The following is a 21,572-nucleotide window of genomic DNA, read 5'->3' as shown; positions in this document are numbered from 1 at the left end:
GTAAGTTCTGCCCTGATAGACTTAGTATCTGCAGTTAATGAAGTCATAGCAATATCTAGGCCCTTTAACAATCGATTGACCCCAGAATGTTCATGTAAAATGCGTTGCATCGTGTCAGAAAGAGACTTATCACTCTGAGGTAATGCAGCTTGCGACGAAGGAGGTGACGTAGAACCATTACCTTTAACTGTCAAGGAAGAGGATTGTTTTACCACTTCATTGAAAAGTGGTTGTTTAGGCCCACGACTACCATTCCTACTGTTAGACATGTCTCTGTACCGTTGTAGCGGTGGTCTGCAATAGCGAATGGAGGAAAAATTGGAATATTTGGAATATGAAGCAATGATGAGGCCAGAGGTGCATCAAATAACAGGGAGGTAAGAAGTTGTATGCGTACGATCAGCATACAGCAAATGCCTGCTTCCTCCGTTATAAGCGGAACTGGCAAAGTATCACAGTAGGAAAACAAGGAGCAGTGATAAAGCTGGTAGAGTCAAGTTATTCTGACCCAAATAACATATATGTCCCTTAATACAACTGAAGAAAAACGCCAAAGCTAAGTGGTAACAGTCAAGAAAGAAGATGGAACGGTACTGCTGCAAGTAATTCTGCCCGTACCGGCAACGTTGGCTGTTTAAGGGACAGTCACAGCCTGATTCTGCAGGTGATAACAATTATTATGAAATGAAAAGTCATGTCATTAAAGACCTGCAAGCATTGCTATTGCACTTGGACAGTAGAACACATGTAACTATGAGAAAGCGCACTTCATTATAATGACGAGTGTGCCAGCCCTATAGACGTCCATTCCTTTCCCTGTTTATGGTGCCTTTTTCATTATAAATCGCTGGTAACTTCAAGAAAACCATTATAACAAAATCCTGAGGAGGGCGCTGTGTACTTAAAAAGAGAGGCAGGAGCATTAAGGGAAGCAGTCTGCGGTGAAGCGCGCCCTCATCGTCTGAGGGAAGGCACGGCCTACAATCCGAGGAGGCGCGGCCCTGGAGTAATGAGGACGCCGCCCTCGCTGAGGAGAAGCGCGGTGTCAGAAGTGCGCGAACACCGCGGTGCGCGTCGTAGTGACCAGCCTCCTCACAGTCTTTCCGCGATATCTGAAGAACGGAAGCCGTCAGTTGAAAAAGAAAACCACCGCAGCAATCCTCATGCCATGCCAAGTGCTGCAGTCGTTCTAGAAATGACCCACACAAGCAGGTAAGTGAAGAAAGCTCGTCAGGGGTACATCCCTCGGCAGAGCTCTCTTAGCAGGCGGCCATCTTCCTGCGTGGCCAGACCACACCCCCCTGAAACCGCTTTAAGTAAGTAAATCATAATTGATATTTTGTAAAATAAAAGTTATTGGGCAACACCAGACTAAACGGAAAACTGTGCATGTGTAATTCTTTAGGAGCGCACATTTGTGGAGAAAAATGGGCATACGTACAGAATGATGTAACAGACGCCACCTCATTGCACCTTATGTTTTTCTTTTTTTGATGCTATGCACCCAACAGTAACCTTCTCTGGTGTCTTAGTTTCTCCTTGAGTCCTCACTCCTAAATAGAAGGGAATCATGGAAGGATTCTATGTCCTTGCTCTGCCTACTGTATCTTTACATTGAAAGTGTAATCTAGAATTTCTCCAAAGCACTAGTCTATATGGACAGTTAAAAGTCTCATTAAATGGCAATAGATTTTTCTGATGGGCTCTGCATTTAAGCTTGTTCTGTGTTTCCTTTTCTTAATCTAACAGGTCAAATGAATGCAGTGATGAACGAAAATGGTAAAGGCATTAAACATCACTTGTGTAGGAAGTGATATAAAAACAGTATATCTCAAAATCTCTTCCCTTGAAGGCTAATGCCTCACCAAGCTCTTTCTGTAGCAGAAAACCTACACTGCCCAATGAGGTATGTACTTGGCTCTTAGGCATCAGCTGATGAACATTGAAGACATAACACACTGACATATTGAAGCAAGTCTGGGGTGCTCATTACGAAGGAAGAGCCAACCTGGTATGAGAAAGAGCACACAGGAGAGAAGTTAAATGAATATCTAGAATGTGGCAAAACATTTATTAGGCAGAGAAATAGCAAGCACAACTTCAGAAACTTCCTGCTGGAGAAAGACCATATTGATGGACTGACTTGGCAAATTGTTCTTTGCAATGAAAGACCTAATGCAGCATCAGAGTGTCCACATAGAGGAGAAACTATATACATGTACAGAATGTACTAAAGTGTTTCGAAGGAAGCAGAACCTAAAGCACCATCAAAAGATCCACGCTGTTGAGAAAGTTTATGAATGTAGTGAATGCTGTAAGGCATTCATTAAAAAGGAACAACTTGAGCTTCACCAGAAAATCCACACTGGGGTGAAACCATATAAATGTACAGAATGTGACAAGGCATTTATTACCAATGGAGGCCTAACAAGTCATCGGAAAGTCCACACTGGGGAGAAACCGTATGAATGTACAGAATGTAATAAAGTGTTCCGATGGAAGACAAATCTAAAGTGGCACCAACAAATTCACACTGGGCAGAGACCTTATGAATGTACAGAATGTGACAAAGCATTTTTTACCAATGGAAACCTAATGAAACATCAGAAAGTCCACACTGGAGAGAGACCATATCAATGTACAGAATGTGACAAAACATTTATAACAAATAGCGAGCTGAAGCACCACCAGAAAACCCACACTGGGGAGAGACCATATCATTGTACAGAATGTGACAAGGCGTTTATTACCAATGCAAACCTAATAAGACATCAAAAAACCCACACTGGGGAGAAACCGTATAAATGTACTGAATGTAATAAAGTATTCGGATTTAAGCGGAATCTAAAGCTGCATCAACAAATCCACACTGGGGAGAGACCATTCAACTGCACTCAGTGTGGCAAGGCATTTATTTCCAACGGAAACCTATTGCGACATCGGAGCGTCCACACAGGGGAGAAACCATATCAATGCAGAGAATGTGAAAAGGCATTTATAACAAATGGAGAGTTGACGCGACATCAAAAAGTCCACACTGGAGAGAGACCATTCAAATGCACTGAATGTGAGAAGGCATTTTTTATAAAGTCACGTCTAATGCAACATCAGAGAGTCCACACTGGGGTGAAACCATATCAGTGTACCGAATGCTGCAAGGCATTTATCGCAAAGAGAGAGCTGAAGCTACATCAGAAAACCCACACTGGGGAGAAACCGTATCAATGTAGTGAGTGTGACAAAGCATTTATAAAAAGTGGAGCTCTGAAGCGACATCAAAAAGTCCACACTGGAGAGAGACCATTCAACTGCACTGAATGTGAGAAGGCATTTATTCTAAAATCACGTCTAATGCAACATCAGAGAGTCCACACTGGGGAGAAACCATATCAATGTAATGAATGTGACAAGGCATTTATAATAAATAGAGATCTAAAACGTCATCAGAAAATCCACACAGGGGAGAAACTCCGTTATCAATGTACAGAGTGCGACAAAGCATTTATAACAAATGGATTTCTGAAGAGACATCAGAAAATCCACACTGGGGAAAGACCATATAAATGTACAGAGTGTGACAAGGCATATATAACAAAGGATGCCCTGAAGCAACATAAGAAAATCCACACTGGGGAGAAGCCATATCAATGTACAGAATGTGACAAAGCATTTATAACAAAAGGAAATCTAAAGCAACATCAGAAAATCCACAACAGGGAGAAACCATATGAATAGACGGAATGTGAAAAGAGATTTATTTGTAAATAAAATTGTATTTAACATCGGAAAGTTCACTCTGTAGAGAAACCATATCAATGTATTGAATGCCACAGAGCATACATAACTAATGGAGAGCTAAAGGAACATCGGAAAATCCACATAGAGAGAAATCCTGTGTATACACAGAATGTAATAAAGTCTTCTACAGGAAGAATAAGTAAATGCAGCATCAACAAATCCACACTCGGGAGAAAACATATCAATGTATAGAATGTGAAAAGCATTTTTAACTAATGGAGAGCTAACGCAACCTCAAAAGTCAAAACTGAAGACTACACTGAATGTGGCAAGGAAGGAAGGGAGAGTTAAAACAACATCAGAAAGTCTACACTGGGAAAAATCTGTATGCATGTGCAGAATGAGACAAAGTGTTCCTAATGAAGTAATCACATGAATGTACAGAAAGTGAAAAGGCATTTATTAGAAGGATACAGCACAGCCAATATACCATCAGAAAGTTCACACATGGGAGATACCATTTCAGTGCACTTACTATGACAAAGCATTTGTTTAAAACAAAACAAACTAACACTATATCATAAAGTTCACATGGTAGACAAATGACATGAATGCAACAAAGGATTTATTAGAAAGGCACAGCCAATGTTCCATCAAAGTCCACACAGGGAAGAAAGTCATGAAACATAGAACTCATATCACAACAAATGTGTCCTGGCATGTGTCAAAAAAGAAAGACATAACACAACATCAAAAGGTCCACCTGGGGGTGGGGGAGAGGGGGAGAAACCATATAAATGTACTGAATGTAACAATTAATTTATTGGCATCACATTGCTACTACAATAACAGGAAGTTAACACAGAGGAGAAAGTCATGATGATAGAGAATGCATATCACTGCACTCAAAGCAATAAGGCATCCTTTACAAGCACAAAGCTAATGCAACATCAGAAAGCCATTACTAGTAGGACACCTGTCCTCCACACAGGAGCAACACTATAGGAATATTTTAAACATGACAAAGCAATCATTACAAATGGACATGGGAAGTAACTGAAGCAATAAATGTGACCAGGTGCTGATCCAATAGATATATTGGCAGAAACCACTTTTTGTTATAAAGTGTTTTTTCATTGGAGGAACCAAATTTGTCAACATGCATTCCAGAGAAAAACTGTGTCTGTTTTCAGGGTGACAAGACATCCATTACAAAGGAATATCTTATTTTTGATCACAAATTATACACTGGATAGAAGCCATTTAAGTATTATTAACATGAAAGAGCATTTCCTTCAAACACTCTCTGATGAGGCATCAAAAAGGCCACCTGGGTGTAAGATGTACTGATTGTGAAGACTTTCATTTGAAACTGTTATCAGTTGCTACAACAAAAAATCCACACCTCATCACAGATTTAGGGGATGAAATTCATGAACAAAATGTGAAACAAAGGAACAGAAATAGTGGCAGTCATCATAGATGCCGAAGGATTAGTCAAAAAAAGGTACCAGGGCAACTTACTCCTCACCCACAGAGGTGACAATATGCAAATTCCAGAGAGCATCAAACTTTCTCAGAATGCAAATGTTACCGAAGGCAACAGCTAGATTTCTTTCCCTGTTCTTAGCCTACTATGGCATAAGGACTATTTTGGCCACCTTGTGATAAGACCTGGCTCTGCCTATTTACTCAGTTATGTGAGATTTGTTCTGCAAGTCCTTCAAGGGCTCGTATCCACAGTTTTGAGGACATTTGTGATAATAACATTCAGAGAGTTTGTTATATATGATGTTCTGTTCATGCTGTTTATGGTTGATATTGTATTTCTTCCATTAATAATACTACCCGGGAGAGGACAGGTGGAGCTTTGGAGTCGGTTGAAAGTCAGATGCCACTGACCTTAGAGGTTTGAAGTCCTCAAAGTATGTGCACATCAGGTTTATGGTTTCATGTGGGTCAGGAGCTGACACCACTTGTACAGACATTACAGGACAGTTTGCTGGCCAACCTGTGAATAAGAGGTCTCTACTTAGTCTCCTATATCACGTGTAGGCAACAATTGTATTTCTACTTCTGTACAGTGTATTTTTTAACACGCTAATCTGGAATAAAATGAACATCCGCTGAAAGTAGCAACTGCAATCCTAGATGTTTGAACACTGTAAACTTTCTTAAACCATACTGTGTATATAGTTATTTACTTTCTTAAGGCATGCTAATGTCCATTCAGGCTACACCTGCGCACTAGAAAAAACGAATAAATAAATCTGTTTGCCTGGACAGGGAAAGACAAAGCAAAGGTCTTATCTCACCATGCCCCTTGTTCCAAAACGATAAACTCTGTGGACACCATAAGGGAAAAATGGTAGGGGGGTAATGAGGAGAATCAAACTGAGGATTTATGTTTAGAGTTCATGGAGAGGGACTCGAAATATCAGCAGTGTGTACCCGACCCCTTAGTCTCATAAAACATTAGCACCTAGTCGATGGACCATCCTGAAGACATTGATACTTGGATAGATACTATAAAAAACAGAACGCTTCTCTTCACTTGTTTATGAAAGGCAAACTTATCTTAATTCCACAATGAACATGGCTTGCTCTCGTGCTTTAAAGATTTTAAAAGAGGGAGTTACTCGGTCTGTGAGCTATAAAAGGTCTCCTCCGCCCATAATGCTCTAGCTACACATCCTCAATGAACACCCACAGTCTCAAGACAAGTTAAATCTCTCATCGATATGGAAGAAGGACCGGCTTCTAACACTACTGTTATCTATATCTAACACTGTAGCGCATCACATGAGTTTGGGCAATAATGTGGTTGATTCCAGTTTAGCCATCATGAGGCTGGATGCGAAAGTTATAAAGCAATGTGGGTAGGGGTTTGTTTGGAGGGCTGTTTGGGTGACTGTTACTAAAACACAGGTGACACAGAGGTTTGATAGCAGAAATACTTCTGACCCAACAGAAAGCCTTAGTGAAAGGAGGGGGTCAACACTGCAGATTAGGCTGTTTGCCTGTAATGTGAGAGGGGTGAATGACCACCACAAGGTCCGACTGGTGACTGCATACCTCAATAGGCCAAAGGTGAAAGTTTCATTCATTCAGGAGACGCATGCTGCTTCTGTGGGGGTTAATCATTTTTCCAAAATTTGGAGCTTGTACCTCTATTTCTGTTTCTCAATCACTAGGGAAGTGGCAATAATGGTTAAACAAGGCTTACGGTTCAGGTCTCTGGACGCGTTCTGTGATGGAGAGGGCCGGTATGTGGTTGTGCAGGGGTTGTTGGGTTCGGAATGCATTACATTAATTAATACATATGAGCTGCAATTTGCTGATCCTGCTTTTTTCAGTTTTTTCCACTAAAGTTAGGAACAAGCTTGTGACCTCTTCCCCTCGCTTTGTAATTTGTTGAGAATACTTAATGCTGAAAACTGATTTGAATAGCAGTGGCAGGGGGACCAGGTGATACACCCAGGGACAATCTAAGGCATAGTATGCCCCAGTACAAACTGACAGTCTTATACTGTGTGGAATGCCCCAAATCCAGAGGGTATACATTCTATTCCGTAGTACATGAAATATCTTCCAGGATCGATTCCTAGTTAGGATCAACAGATGACATTGGTGAGTTGAAATTGTAACACATTTACTTAGGACTTTGTCTGATCATTTTACGGTTCCGATGGTTTTGACCATCGCCAGCAATGTAGGGATACATGGAATGTAGCGACTGCGACCATTTGAGCTGTTAGACTCAGTCTTTAAACAGAAGCCCACCAAGTGATTATATCCTACATGTTGAACCAGGGCTCTGTTACATCTGTGGCAACTCTTTGGGAATCGTTTAAACAGTGATTAGGGGTGAACGCATATCTCAAAGTCACACGATACAATCGCTGTGATATAGAATGTCATGCCATGAGCTACAGATATCATTGTTAGAATGAGACTATGGTAGTTTTTCAGCCCACTGTGTTGCTTTTAATCCCTGTGACCTTAACAGTTGCTCATCAGGATGCAGTAGGGGCCTGCACTGGAAGGAGGTGTTATCTCCCTCCTGCAGGAAGTCGCATGGGTGTTGGCTCAAAAGGCAAGTTTCGAAGGAGAAGCCGCTTTGAAGGGCAAATGGGAAACATTTGGGAGAGGGGCTGCTGTATTGTTTGGAGGGGAGAGACTGGTACTAGGAGCAGGAAAGGGGAAACCAGTTGCCAAACCAGTTTTCCAGGGGAGTGTAGCAACATCTCTTGGTTGAGCTAGAGAGTGCTGGGAGCCAAGAGAGGGGTCCTGGCATATATTGGGAGTGGGCAGAATGGTACTCCCTAGGGCAGCTAGATACCACACTTCCTAGTAAGTGGTTTGGAGATGGGAAGGAAGCGGGTAGCCAATTGGCTACCAACAACATCCGACCCTGAGAGCACTGCACTTAGATCACGACGGGACTGGAGGAAGGGTTGCACTCCTGCTCCAAGTTTCTGGCGAAGACAGGCAGCACCGATGTAGACTGCACCTGCTGTGGTTGGTGGCTAGCAAAGGAGAAAGGACTGTACCTGCTGTGTCCTGTCCTGTGTCATGGAGAAGCTGTTTTCTGGGCGCAGCCAAAGCAAGAGGCTCCAAGGGTCAGCTGGCTGACCGCCTGTTCACAACACACGGACACAACAGCTGAAGAAGTCTGCCAACGGTAAGTAATAGCCCAGATCGCTGCACCTCATCACTGCACAGGACCAGGACCTGAGTGTCAGAAGTTGTACCCCAGTCTGCTGGACCCAGGAAGGTGGTCTGGGCGCAGCTTGGTCGCCAAGAAGTCAAGCAACAGTCCAAATAAGGATGTAGCTATGCCAATGACACCGGATGACTGGCAGTTCGGTGGCAACTGAACTTCTGCCAGGCACGAGAAGATCTTTAGGGACGTCGACCCCTGTGGCCAGGATCATCTCACAAAGCCTGTGGATCAAGAAGCAGCTGCACGATTACCTCTTTTGACCATGTCGCGGCCACAGCATCATTGTGCAGCTTCAGCATCCTGCATCCTCAGCATCAGGACCACTGCCATAGGAATCCATTGCAATGTGGATAAAGTGCCTGGAACTTTTGGAAGACTGCTTATTCTGTGCAGGTAACTGTTTCTGAGGGCCTTTCGGGTCCCCTTCACTGGCTGCCTGCCGGAGTTGGTTTCTCAAAGGAACTCTGACCGCATTACAACTAGTCCAAATTTTTAGTGAAAATAATTCTAAATGCCAAATTCCAGAGCTCCGAAACCATCTAGAGGATATTTTTCAATGTGGTTTGTAGAAATATATAAAGTCTACCTTATGTTCATAAATTGGTGTCAGATTTCTTGAGTGTCTTAGTTATTTCTTCAATTGTTTTGGCCCTTTATTAAATGCTTTAAACTTGTTCCTTTGTGTAAGCTTTGCTGCTCAGAGCCACAGTTGCCCAGGGTTGAGCTAAAGTTTAAAAAACTAAACATATAAATCCTAAAAGGGGTTAATATATTACATGGTGAGGTTGCACAATCACACCATGTAAAGCACCCCATTTCCTCACAACCGCACACCAACATTCTATTACATCCTTCACTCTTAGCTTTCCAGACAACGTCTCAGACACACAGGGAATGGGAGCACAGAATACGACACACATTCCAGACACCAGCTCAGACATAAAGGGAATGGGAGCACAGGATATGACACACATTCCAGACACCAGCTCAGACAGACAGGGAATTGGAGCACGGGATACAACACACATTCCAGAGACCGGCTCAAACATACAGGGAATAGGAGCACAAGATACCATACACATTCCAGACACCGGCTCAGACATACAGGAAATGGGAGCACAGGATACCACACACATTCCAGACACCGGATCAGACTTACAGGGAACAGGAGCCCAAGATATGAAAAACTGGTTTGGCGGCGGTCTGGGCAGTACATCTATGTGACAAAATGGAGACCAACTCCTTGGAGTACGGGTGGCACTTGGAGGGGCCCTCTGCCAGACACGCATGATTCCCAACAAAAGAATAGTTAAAGTACCCTTGAAATACAGAAGACTCAAGTTCAGGTGAGAGCCTTATGTCTCATTAAAGTGCATGAAACACATGCATAAAAGGCAGGGACACACACATATAGACATGAAGAAGCCCCAGACCCGTAAAGGCTCTTTGCGATGACCGAAACATGTTGCCAAGAATCAGGGGTGATTGAGACAATAGTGCTCGATTAGAAACCCGTACTTATATTTAATTAGACCCACTCTACCCTACTAACAAATAGAAAAAACCCTCATGGTATACCCAGTCAGAATTGCTAACTTTTCTTCCTCTAACTGGATACTTGTTTATCCAGATGGATATTTCATATAAGTACTCCCGTTCTTGGTTCAGTTCGCCCTGGTGATAATACCCTACCAGGTTGTGGATAGGCGTAGATGAAGAAGCATGCCACTGTTTAGTGGGTGAGACGTCTATTCCAAAAATGTTGTCTTTCCCGGTAGAACCTTCAATTTGTTTTATTGTATTTTCTTTTCTTAAGAGCCTGGTTGCTCTTTTGTGTGTAGATATGACTTTCAGACTTTGCAACTAGGTTGGTCTTTGTTTGCTCTCCCTGTGTGAAGTAAGCACAGGATACAACTCAAATTCCAGACATCAGTTCAGACATGGAGGAAAACACAGCACAAGGGATACCATAAACATTTTAGACTCCAACTCAGACATACAGGGAATGGGAGTAATTGCATTTATATAGAGTTTACTTTGCCTGATGAGGTATCAAAGTGCTTTTTGGTGCCTAGCACACTACCCCAAACTCAAAAAGGATTAATGGTGAAGTTATATAGGGAATTATGAAATTAATTTTAGCGGTGAACATGTAAGTCTGTTAGTTGGATTGAAAAGGATAGTGGAGGGATAGAAGAGGAAAGGGTCTAGAAAGTGCTTGTTTATTTGGAGATCATAGCAGTAGGAGGAGGTTTGGGATGAGTAACATAGAGATGGAGATGGGAAGTCTCTCTAGAAGTGGATGAGGGAGAAAGATGAGGTATCAGATGAGTCTAGGAGGGATACATGAGAGAAGGGTTTAGAAAGGCTTGTTTGGGAGATCTGAATAGCAAAAGAGGTTTGAGACGATGCAAGGAGGGGTAGAGGAGGGAAGAATCTAGAAAGAGTTATTCTGGGTATCATATCAGGAGAATTGGGTTTGGAATTTGTCATAGAGTGGAGGTAGAGGATCTATTGAGAGAGGCATATGGTGAGATATATGGTAGTGAATTGGAGATGCAGAATTATGAATATGGTAATATAAAGATACATAAGTGCATTCAAGGTATATATGTATACAAAAGTTAATATAGCTAGATTTAAGGTTATATTTGCTGCTAATTTATAACTATTGTAGATAAATAGTTATGATAAAAATGCACTTATTTATGCAGTGACCTATATACGAGTTAAACACAGAATACTATAACCCTAGCTAATATGTAAAAAATGTTAACCACACCTAACGAATATATATTTATAAACATAATTATTTTACACATTTATACAAAGGAATACACATATCTAGGTACATACATATAATCCAAATAAATGCTTATATACACAGGGATGTCCTGTACATTTATGTTTAAGTATGGTGGGGAAGAGTCAACTCTTGAGTAATTTCTGAAGAGAAGACAGTTATCCCTGGATCTTATGTTTGGGGGCAAAGAGTTTCATAGTGTGGCTTCTGGAAAAGAGAAGGGTGTGCCACCTATGTTTTTTTCTTGTATGGTGGAATTTTGTGGCGAGGTGTCAATCTAGAACGGAGGTAAGTAAGTAAGTAAATTTATTCGATCAAAAAAGAAATTGATCATTTACAGAAATAAAAAACATCATAATACAATATAAAAACAGTTAAATAAAATTGGATAAAAACGTCATATTCCAAATAGCAACAATTACAATTAAAAAGATGTATCACATACTCTCAGATCAGGCTAAGGTAAACAAAGCAGAGGTTAATTTATTTATTTATCAAGTTTTGTATAGCGCAAACTTGACCAGTTAGGTATCGAATCGCTTTGCAGAGTAGACAAAATAGAGGTAACACAAGGTAAATATGGAATAAATACAGTTTCATGAAATAGATACAGGTACATAGTCACAGTTTATACAAACAGTATGGGCGAAGCAGTGGGATATGCAAACAAAACAGTTCTGAGGAAGTTATGGTAAAGTATAGTGAGGGTCGGGATTGGAGGTACAGTTTTCCTTGAGGTAGTATGTAGTGAAGTTCAGATTTATTTAGCGGGTCTGGGGGTTTAGGTACTTGTTAAGAAGTAAAATTTTCTTTCTTCTTGAAGTGTTGGAATGTTTGAATGTCACATAGATCCTGTGGCAGCGAGTTCCATAGTCTGGGAGCGTTCCCTCGAGAAGGAGCGTGTGCAAGATTTTTCTTTTCACCCTTTTTTCAATGGCTTTGCAAAGAGAGGGAGGTTAGTTATCAGTCTGTCATTGTTAAGGTCTTTCAGGTTGGCATCTGTTTTTTTGATGAGGTGGGTGATGTGTGCATGTTTAAGGGAGGCCGGCCAGCATGGAGCCACTCAATGGGGAGGAGTTGACGATTTTTGACCAAATGAGGAAGATGATGTACCTAAGATTTCCGACAAGTGCAGTAGGGAGGGTGTCTGAGATGTTCAACCCTGGCTTCATGCGTGAGAGTCGTTTGCAGACTACTTCTTCAGGGATACAGCTGAGTTCAGTTCAAATTGCATCACTTTTTAATTCAATAGGTATGCGGTTGGTGTTCTGGATGGCTTTTAGGCGGACATTGGGGAGACAGCGGTTGGGTAGAGGTAGGGCCTTGGGTGGACCCTCTTCATTCTGGGGGGCAATCATGGGGCATGGGGGGGGGTGGCAGCAGAGAAAGTTCAATGTTAGATTTTTTTCAGAGAAGAATGTTGCAATTTCTTCACAGTGCTTGGTAGAAAAAGTTCATGAGTGTTGAGGGAGAGAAGAGGCTTCCTGATGGTGTTGAAGAGGTCTTTGCTATTTAGTGATTTGAATCCTGATGAAGTGCATTCCTGTTCCATTTATTGCTTTCTGGGTGATACAATGTAACTTGAATGTGGATGTTCTGGCAACCAGTGGCCAATGTAGTGCCCTCAAGGCAGGAAATGTGGGCTTGTGGCTTTACATGCAATAGTAGTCTAGCAGCAGAGTTCTGAATCTGTTGTAATATTTTCATAGTTGTTGAAGATGATCCGTGGTAGAGGCTATTGGTATAATCAAGGGATAGGTGAAGAATTCCACTCTGCCTGTGGAGTTCTGCCCACTCTCTGCTCCTGTGGAGTACTGAGAAACTCAGCAAAGTGACAACAGCAAGTTGGCGGGCTCTAGCGTGAAAAAACTCACATGCTAGACCTCCTCCCAGAGAGATTGTTTATCATGGGCAGTTGCGGCAGGCCGCGTCCGCACGAGTTGAGAAATCTGCCATTCACGCTGAGGAAGCTGGCGCTCGAGTAGGATGTCTAATCGAGTGGCAGAAAGCAGCAGTGCCCTCTGGTGCGATCTGTGGTGCTGTTTGTGCTGAACAAACACCTGGTGCTAAAAATCAGTGTGAGCAGCGCGACTTAACAGACTTCACCGCTTGCAGAACTCTGCGGAAAGTGATGGAGTTTATTTGCACTTTTCGGAGTTCCACGGAGTAAAACTCTGCCAACTCCACCCAGTCCTAGTTTAGACAGTACAAGAGTGGTGGTGTTGGCGAGCCAGTGACCAAGATGGCCACCTGACTCCAAAGCTCCGGAGCCACCTTCACCTTTTTTGGCCTCCTGCTGCTCCATTGCCTCTCTTGGGCTGAGACGGTGCGGTGTTCGGCTGCCTCATTAACAGAGGCATGAACAGAGCCACAGGGGCTACCTAGGAATCCAGCCGAGATTCAAACTTCACTAACCACATATTGTGCCTGGTCCAAATTACAAAGATATTTACATGCACACTCTCTCTACTCTCCGCACATACCATTGCCCGACAACCCTTGGTGATCTCCAATGACATAAAACGCTCACTAAGCGAACATTAGCCCAATTTGGTCTGCATACTGTCGGTGACTTCTCATGGGGTGTGCGGTTGCGTACAGTGGAAGACCTAACAACACATAGGGATGCATCATACATGGACAACTTCATTTTACACACACAGAGCCTTGAACAGGAGACTCCCATCCACTTCACAGGAGCCGGCAGATTTCCTACCGCTAACATTAATCATCACAGCATCAGATGGCGCATATCTAGTTTCACAACTTTATCACACATCACTAACACTCCGACCACTAGCTGGGGCGAAAGCTTGTGTGGCCTGAGAAAAAGATTTAGGTTATTCGCTGCCAGACCAGACTGTACTGCTGTGAACAAACACGTTATGTGTCCAATAATCATAGGCACCAATTGCTACATTTTAAATACCTACAAAGAGCATACATTACACCACACCTGCTGGCCAATATGGACCCAACTAAACCACACACCTGTGCTAGATGTGTCCTAGACCATGCAGACTTCACACACTTTGCTTGGAACTGTGGACCCATATAGGCATATTGGGGGTATGGTTTTACACAAGTTGTCCTTGATGATTAAATACACGATTTTATCCACTCTGCTGATGGCTCTGCTGGGTTACAACAAGTCATTATAGGCGGTAGTGCGGAGATTTGCTGCCATTGCCTTACTCATTGCCAAAAGACAGGTCTCAATGAACAGGGGAGGAACATCGGTTCCAACACTGAAAGCCTGGTTGTGCGATTTCATATACTGCGACACCACATGCGACATATATGCCACACTACAGCCACCTGCCTCACGACCAAAAAAAATATGGCAACCACTGTGGGACTACTTGCTGGCACATTAGTTAGATGCAGATTAATATGTATGCACAGCAATCCCTCTCGCAAGACATTCCCTAATGTGGTTCTTTGGATAAATGGTGGAAATATGACAATGCCCTTCCGTGTGCTGGGTGTTTGCCACTTACCTGAGAGCGAAAGTACATGTCCATACAGGCGGACTACAAGTCCTGAATCAAAGAGAGGCCCCTAGTTGATGGGGGCCGGGTTGGAAACAGTACCCGTCCCTCATTGGACTACCTCTGAGTACTCGCTGGACTATGGGACTACAAAAGTGATGTGTTACAAATTCAACATGTTTGTTATCGACAAATACCAAGAAAAAGCAGACTAGTTGTTATATTAATCCTTCTCGCAGAGAAGGGCTCTCTGCTAGTTTTGCTTTTTATTTTGTTTGTTTTTTGTTTCAGAAGTACTTAAGAGATGATGCCTCGCTGATTGATAACATTGTAATTCTGCAATGCTTCGAAAATTTCAATAAAGAAAAGTAAAAGAAAGACAGAACAAGAGAGATGGTAGCTTGGACCTTGTGTAGAAACACCAGGTGGGGGAAGATGTGTCACAGAGTTTTATAGTAACGAACGTTGATCTTGCCAGTTCCCTAATTTTGAGGTTTCTTACTTCTTTAGATACTTTGGGCTACGGGTACACATAGTACGGCCCGCAGGCTGGCAGTGGCCCGGCAAGCCTTCCATGGCAGCCCGCGGACCATGAGACATCGTACTCGTGTTTTCAAAGAGTGTCTGTAAACACGCTGCTGCTCTGTGGGGGCCGGGTGATTCATTCCAGCGAGGCCAGAGTGGAGCTGCAGGGGCAGTAAGAGGAGGTGAAATACAGCAAAGCCCATTCACATGCAAATGGTCTTTTTAAAGACCTGTGAAGTGCTTGGGTGGGGCTGTGTGTCTGTGCGCGCTGGGGAAGCAGGCTGGGGAAGCTGTCTCAGCCCGGGTGACACACAGGCAGGGTGAGATGACAGAGGGTGACAGAGGGAGGTAGAGGGACAGAGTCAGAGGGAGGGAGGGAAAGGGAGGGAAGACAGAGACAGAGGGAGAGGGAGGAAAAGGGAGACAGAGAAATGGAGACAGAGAAAGGGAGACAGACAGAGGGAGGAGGGTGACAGAGGGAGGAGGGCGACAGAGGGAGACAGAGTGAGAGAGGGTAGTGAGGGAAGGGGAGTGAGGGAGGGGAGTGAGGGAGGGAAGTGAGGAAAGGGGAGTGAGGGAAGGGGAGTGAGGGAAGGGGGATTGAGGGAGTGAGGGAAGGGGAGGGAGTAAGAGAAGGGGAGTGAGGGAAGGGAGTGAGGGAAGGGAATGAGGGATGGGGAGGGAGTGAGGGAGGGAGTGAGGGAGGGGGAGAGGGAGGGAGTAAGGGAGGGAGAGAGGGAGTGATGAGGGAAGGGGAGGGAGTGAGGGAAGGGGAATGAGGAAAGGGAGTGAGGCAAGGGAGTGAGGGAGGGGTGAGGGAAGGGGAGTGAGGGAGGGGGTGAGGGAAGCGGAGTGGGGGAGGGATGGAGTAAGGGAAGGGGAGTGAGGGAGTGAGGGAGGGAGGGAGGGAGTGAGGGAAGGGAGTGACAGGAGGGGAGTGAGGGAAGGGGAGTGAGGGAAGGGAGTGAGGGAATGGAGTGAGGGAAGGGGGGGAGGGAGTGAGGGAAGGGGAGTGAGGGAAGGGGAGTCAAGGGAGTGAGGGAGGGGGTGAGGGAGGGGGTGAGGGAAGGGGAGTGAGGGAGGGAGTGAGGGAAGGGGAGTGAGGGAAGGGGAGTGAGGGAGTAAGGGAAGGGGAGTGAGGGAAGGGGAGTGCGGGAGTAAGGGAAGGGGAGTGAGAGAGAGAGGGGAGAGAGGGAGGGATTGAGGGAAGGGAGTGAGGGAGGGAAGGGGAGTGAGGGAGGGAAGGGGAGTTAGGGAGGGAGAAAGGGAAGGGGGGTGAGGGAGGTAGAGAGGGAATAGGGGGAAGGGAAGGGGATTGAGTGTGAGGGAGGAAAGGAGAGGAAGGGAGAGGGAAGGGAGAGGGAAGGAGAGGGAGAGGAAGTGAGACAGAATGAGGGAGAGATAGGGAGAGAGATGGAGTGAGAGGAAGTGAGACAGTCAGAGTGAGTGAGACAGAGGGAGACCAAGGAGGGAGAGAGGAAGAGAGAGGGATGGAGGGAGGGAGGCAGAGAGAGAGAGATAGAGGGAGGGAGACAGAGAGAGGGAGGGAGCGAGAGAGAGAGAGAGAGAGAGAGAGGTGTATGCCAGGTCTGGTAGCTCAGTGGACTAAGGCTTCTGCTGCAGGGACCTGTGTTCAAGCTCATGGTCACAGTTTTTTTTGTTGCTCTAACCCCGCCCCCTCCCCCACTGACCCCACCCCCACCGGTGCGGCCCTCGGACACAAACCACACTGTAAATTTGGCCCCGAGAGAAAGTTTGTGAGTACCCATGCTTTAGGCGGTGTTCCCAGATCGTCAGGCCTTGCGGTGAGTAGGTCATAATATTTCTAATTGTAATTCTGTTTTGGAACTACTCAATTTGAGATGGCCCCAAGTCATCCACTGATCAACGGCTCTGAAGCAACTTAAAATGTGTGAGTTTCCAGTGTTGTTGGGGCTTTCCACTTTAATAAGTATTTGTGCCATTTGTATAGTTGTAACATTTGAGGGGAAAAATATTGATCCATGTCAGTAATGACTTCATGAAGATGCTAAAAAGCATGGGTGAGGTGATACAGTCTTGAGGGACCCCTGCTTTTGTGAAGTACAGTTTGGAGGAGAAAGAGGGGGTATGGATGACATTTGTTCTGTTTTGAAGGCAGGATTTGATCCAGTTTAGAGGAGTCCCTTCTATGCTGACTTAGTAGAGTTTTGTGTTAGAGTATCATGGTCAACCGTGTCAAAAGCAGCTGAGAGGTCCAAGAGAAGCAGTGGAAAAGACCTCGTGTGGTCAACTGTGTTCTTAACGTCATCCCAGATGGCAAGGAGGGCAGATTCTATATTTCTGGTTAAACAGATTCCTGTTTGGAAATCTGAAAGTATGGAGTTATCTTAAGTGAATTATGACATCTGGGCAAATGCTGCTCTGTCTTTTTTTACAGCTTGTGCCCAAAAGGTGATCTGTAGTTACAGAGGTTAATCAGTTCCAGGTTAGTTTTCTTTAGTATTGGGCATATGTAAGACTTTTTTAGGTATTCTGGAAATATTCCCATAGTTAAAGAATCGTTGATGATTCTTCTTACTGGTGTGGCAACAGAGGTAGTTAGAAGAATTCTCTTGAAGGTTTGTGGTGGACATGGGTAAGAAGGGTTGCCAGCAGGCCTGCTTGCTTTGACCAGTTAAGTGAGTGATATTTGTTGAAAGGAATGCAGTGGCTGGGTTTTCCCACTAATGGAGGTATTTTTGGGAAAGGGTTGGTGTTGGTGGTTTTCCTTTGTTTTAAATAGGAGTTCAACATGTCTGCTTTGGTTGTGCAATGGTTTGCCAGTTTCTCTGTGAATTCTTGAGAAATGGGATGAGATTCTTCTAGGCAATTCGGTGAGAATTGTCTGCAATTCTTTATTTGAACATTTCACATTATGAATTCTGTCTAAAAAGTATCTTTTTATGACTGCTGATTTGTATAATCTGTTACGTTTCTGTAGGTGAAGTTTGTCTTGATTGGTGTTTGTTTTGAGCCAGGTGCATTGCAGCTTTCTTTTTTGCTGTTTAATCTCTTTTAGCTCTGTATTTCTCAAAGGTGCCTGTTTTCTTTTCTCCTGTTTTGTTGTTCTTTGTGGTATTAAGATATCAAAAGCTTCCTGTAGCCACTCATATCATTTTTGAATGGAATGTATTGTGCCTAGATCTAAATTGGATGTTAGTTGTGTGTCTAAGTGTTCAAAATTGAGTTTGTTCCACTATCAATAGGTGGATGCCCCAGGTTACTTACTGGTAATCTTCATTACTCCGAGTATAGTCTTCCTCTCCACATGCACCAAGCACAGGCCCCTCCAGTGGGCTGATCAGACCACTAAACCACCAGACCTGGAACCAATCACTATCCAGAACCTTCCACTACCAAGGTGAGCCATGCACTATCAAGTGCAAGCAAAAAGCTGGACCGCATAGTACCCATGAGCAGCACGAGGCAAGCCCCCCAGGAGGCAGGACAGGAAGGAAGACCGGAGTCCGGAAGAACCCCGGGTCACCCACTGCAACAGCAGAAGCATGTCCCGTGTCCCGCAACCCATCAGAGTGACAGCGCAGAGGCAGAAATGTGGAAAATCAACAGACCGGGATACAGGCACGCCGGTAAGCTAAACCTGCTGCATCCTCGCGACCACCGCTGGAGCAGGGATGCAGGAAAGAGAGGTGAGCCCACAAGGGAATTCAAGGGACACTACAGACGGCAGGACCAACAGCAGCGTCCAAAAACCATCAGAGCCCGAAGAGCCGGGCGGAATAAAACAGCATAGCCCCCTACGTTCAACACCCGCACCCGCTAGTGCAGGGCAGCCGCAGAAGCCAACAGCGCAAGTAGAGAAACCCCTGACACCAGCAGGCAACCATGAGGTGGGGGAAGGGAGGGGAACCCAGCAAGCGCATGGCCTCCTACCCAGGGCCATGGGACCCACTAGAGCAGGACCTCGCCCCCACTTACCTGAAACATACTCTGGAAGAGTCTGCAACGCGGAACAAAAATAACAGGTAATGGGGTGGGTCGTCCCTCCTCTTATACTGGGTCAAGGGTGACAGGGGTCGGTCAAGTTGGGGAGGGATGGGAGGCATGGGATTCTAATTTGCTTTGGAGGGTTCTTGTGGGTGGAGCTAAAGATCACTTTGTTAACTCTTGTGGCGAGGAAGGCTTACGAGGAGGTAATGCATGTTAGGTACTTTTAGGTGTATTGCTTTGTTTTGCTTTGTTTTGTTTTATGTTTTATGTTGGAAAGCAAGCTAATGGTGGTCTGACCATGTGACTGGAGTAATTGAAAGGTAACTAGTTCAATATTTGCAAAAATAACATCTAAGATGTGTCCAGCGTTGTGTGTTGGTTTGTGGACAATCTGATGCAGGTTCAGTGCGTCTAAGCCAGCAATGACTGTTTTCGGATGTCTCAATGATGGCAGGTGGCAGAGAGAGGGTACACGCGGATGCTAAAATTAGCAATCCCCCTGCCATTATTGAGGACCCGTGACCCTCGGGTAGGTCACTTCTCCACTGCTGCAGCTCTGCCTGCCTGTCCGCTTGCCGCCAGATCCTCCCCAGATCAGCTCTCTACTCGATCGCCGCCTGGCCTGACTTGGTTCTCCTCATGTGCCTGCCCCCCTTGCCTCTTTTTTTTCTGTACCCCGCATTTTTGAGTGAGTGCCTCGTGTGCCGCCCCCTCTCTTCTTTCGTTTACCCCGCGCATTTGTGTGAGCGTCCCGTGCTTCTTGGTTCTTTTTTCCCCTCCCGCTTCCCCCGTCTTTCCCGCAGCTGCCTCCCATGCGGCCCGCCCCCCCTATACCCATTGGCTTTTCCCTCCCGCCTCCCAGCTGACCACTCCTCCCCTCCCCCCTCTTATGGCGACCGCTGCGGGGCTGTGCCGCTGGCGCGCCAAAGGCGCACCAAAGGCATGCCCGTCTGCGCCCGTCTGTGCCTGGACCGCGCCCAGTGCCAGGACCCCTGCCCCCCGACGTTGCCAGCCCACACGACGGACTTACGACGCCGCCACCCTCAACGCACTCAAACCCGGCCAGAACCCCGCCTGCTACCGAGCCACCCCGAAATGCACCCACAGACCCTTCACCTGCCAAGCCTGCAATTTCACCTGCCTCCAGACCTGCACCGCACCTGAAAGGCCAGGCATCAGCAACAACCACCTCAAGTGCATCCTGCTCAACACCCGCTTCGTCAACAGACACGCCGCTGAACTCTGGAACCTGCTCGACACAACATCACCAGACGTCGCCTTCCTCACGGAAACCTGGATGAACGCCTCCTCAGCCCCCGACATCACCATAGCCATCCCTGATGGATACAAGATCACCCGGAGGGATCGCGTCAACCAGACCGGAGGAGGCATCGCCATCGTCCACAGGAACACCATCCGCATCACGACCAACTCTGACGGCACACTCACCGCCACTGAGCACCTTCACTTCCAGATACACACCGACCCCAAGACCACCCTCAGAGGCACTCTCATCTACAGACCCCCGGGGCCACGCGCACAATTCAGCGAAGCCATCGCAGACTTCATCAGCCCTCACGCCCTCACCTCCTCTGACTACATCCTCCTAGAGGACCTCAACTTACACTTGGAAAACAACAATGACAGCAACACCACCACCCTGCTGGACAACCTCGCCAACCTCGGACTCAAGCAACTGGTGAACACCCCCACCCACTACGCCGGCCACACGCTTGACCCCGTCTTCTCCTCCAGCAAGCACATCTCCTTCAGCCACTCCACCGGACTTCATTGGACTGATCACAGCTGCGTCCACTTCAACTCGCACCTCTGAAGAACCCACCCAGTAGACCCGGCAGCAAGAAAGCCTCTTGGTTCACCAACAAACTCAAGACATCCAAGAAAAACTGCCGCACCCTCGAAAAAGCCTGGCGCCACGACCAGACCACAGAAAACATGACAGCCCTCAAGAACGCCACCCGCATACACCACCAGCTGATCCGCACCACCAAAAGAACAACATTCAAAGAACGACTGGACAACAACACCCACAACAGCAAGGAACTCTTCAGCATTGTTAAAGAGCTCTCCAACCTCAGCACCGGAAACAACGACATCACACCCTCACAAGACCTCTGTGACTCACTCGCCTCACGCTTCCACCGCAAGATCGCTGACATACACAACAGCTTCGGCGCACAGACCACGCACCCAACCACCGAACGAACGCCCCCCACCACCACCCTCTGCAACTGGACCCCGGTCAGCACCGAAGACACCACCCGCACTATGAACACCATCCACTCCGGATCCCCTA

At 45.7% G+C, this 21,572-nt stretch overlaps 1 protein-coding gene across 1 annotated transcript in view; it reads left to right on the top strand.

The window, feature by feature from the left end:
• The window catches only part of LOC144762092 (uncharacterized), a 74,843-nt gene extending 69,939 nt beyond the window's left edge, over window positions 1–4,904 (top strand). The window contains exon 2 of the mRNA XM_078647220.1: window positions 1,750–4,904. Within this exon, the coding sequence (XP_078503346.1) occupies window positions 2,164–3,735 (1,572 nt within the window). The 5' untranslated portion in view covers window positions 1,750–2,163 and the 3' untranslated portion in view covers window positions 3,736–4,904. The remainder of the gene's footprint in view (window positions 1–1,749) is intronic.
• The last annotated feature ends 16,668 nt before the right edge of the window (window positions 4,905–21,572 follow it).

This window comes from Lissotriton helveticus, chromosome 6 (genome assembly GCF_964261635.1).
Source record: "Lissotriton helveticus chromosome 6, aLisHel1.1, whole genome shotgun sequence".
Classification (NCBI taxonomy): domain Eukaryota; kingdom Metazoa; phylum Chordata; class Amphibia; order Caudata; family Salamandridae; genus Lissotriton; species Lissotriton helveticus.
Note: the sequence above shows the minus strand (reverse complement) of the source record. Positions and strands in the feature narration are given on the sequence as shown.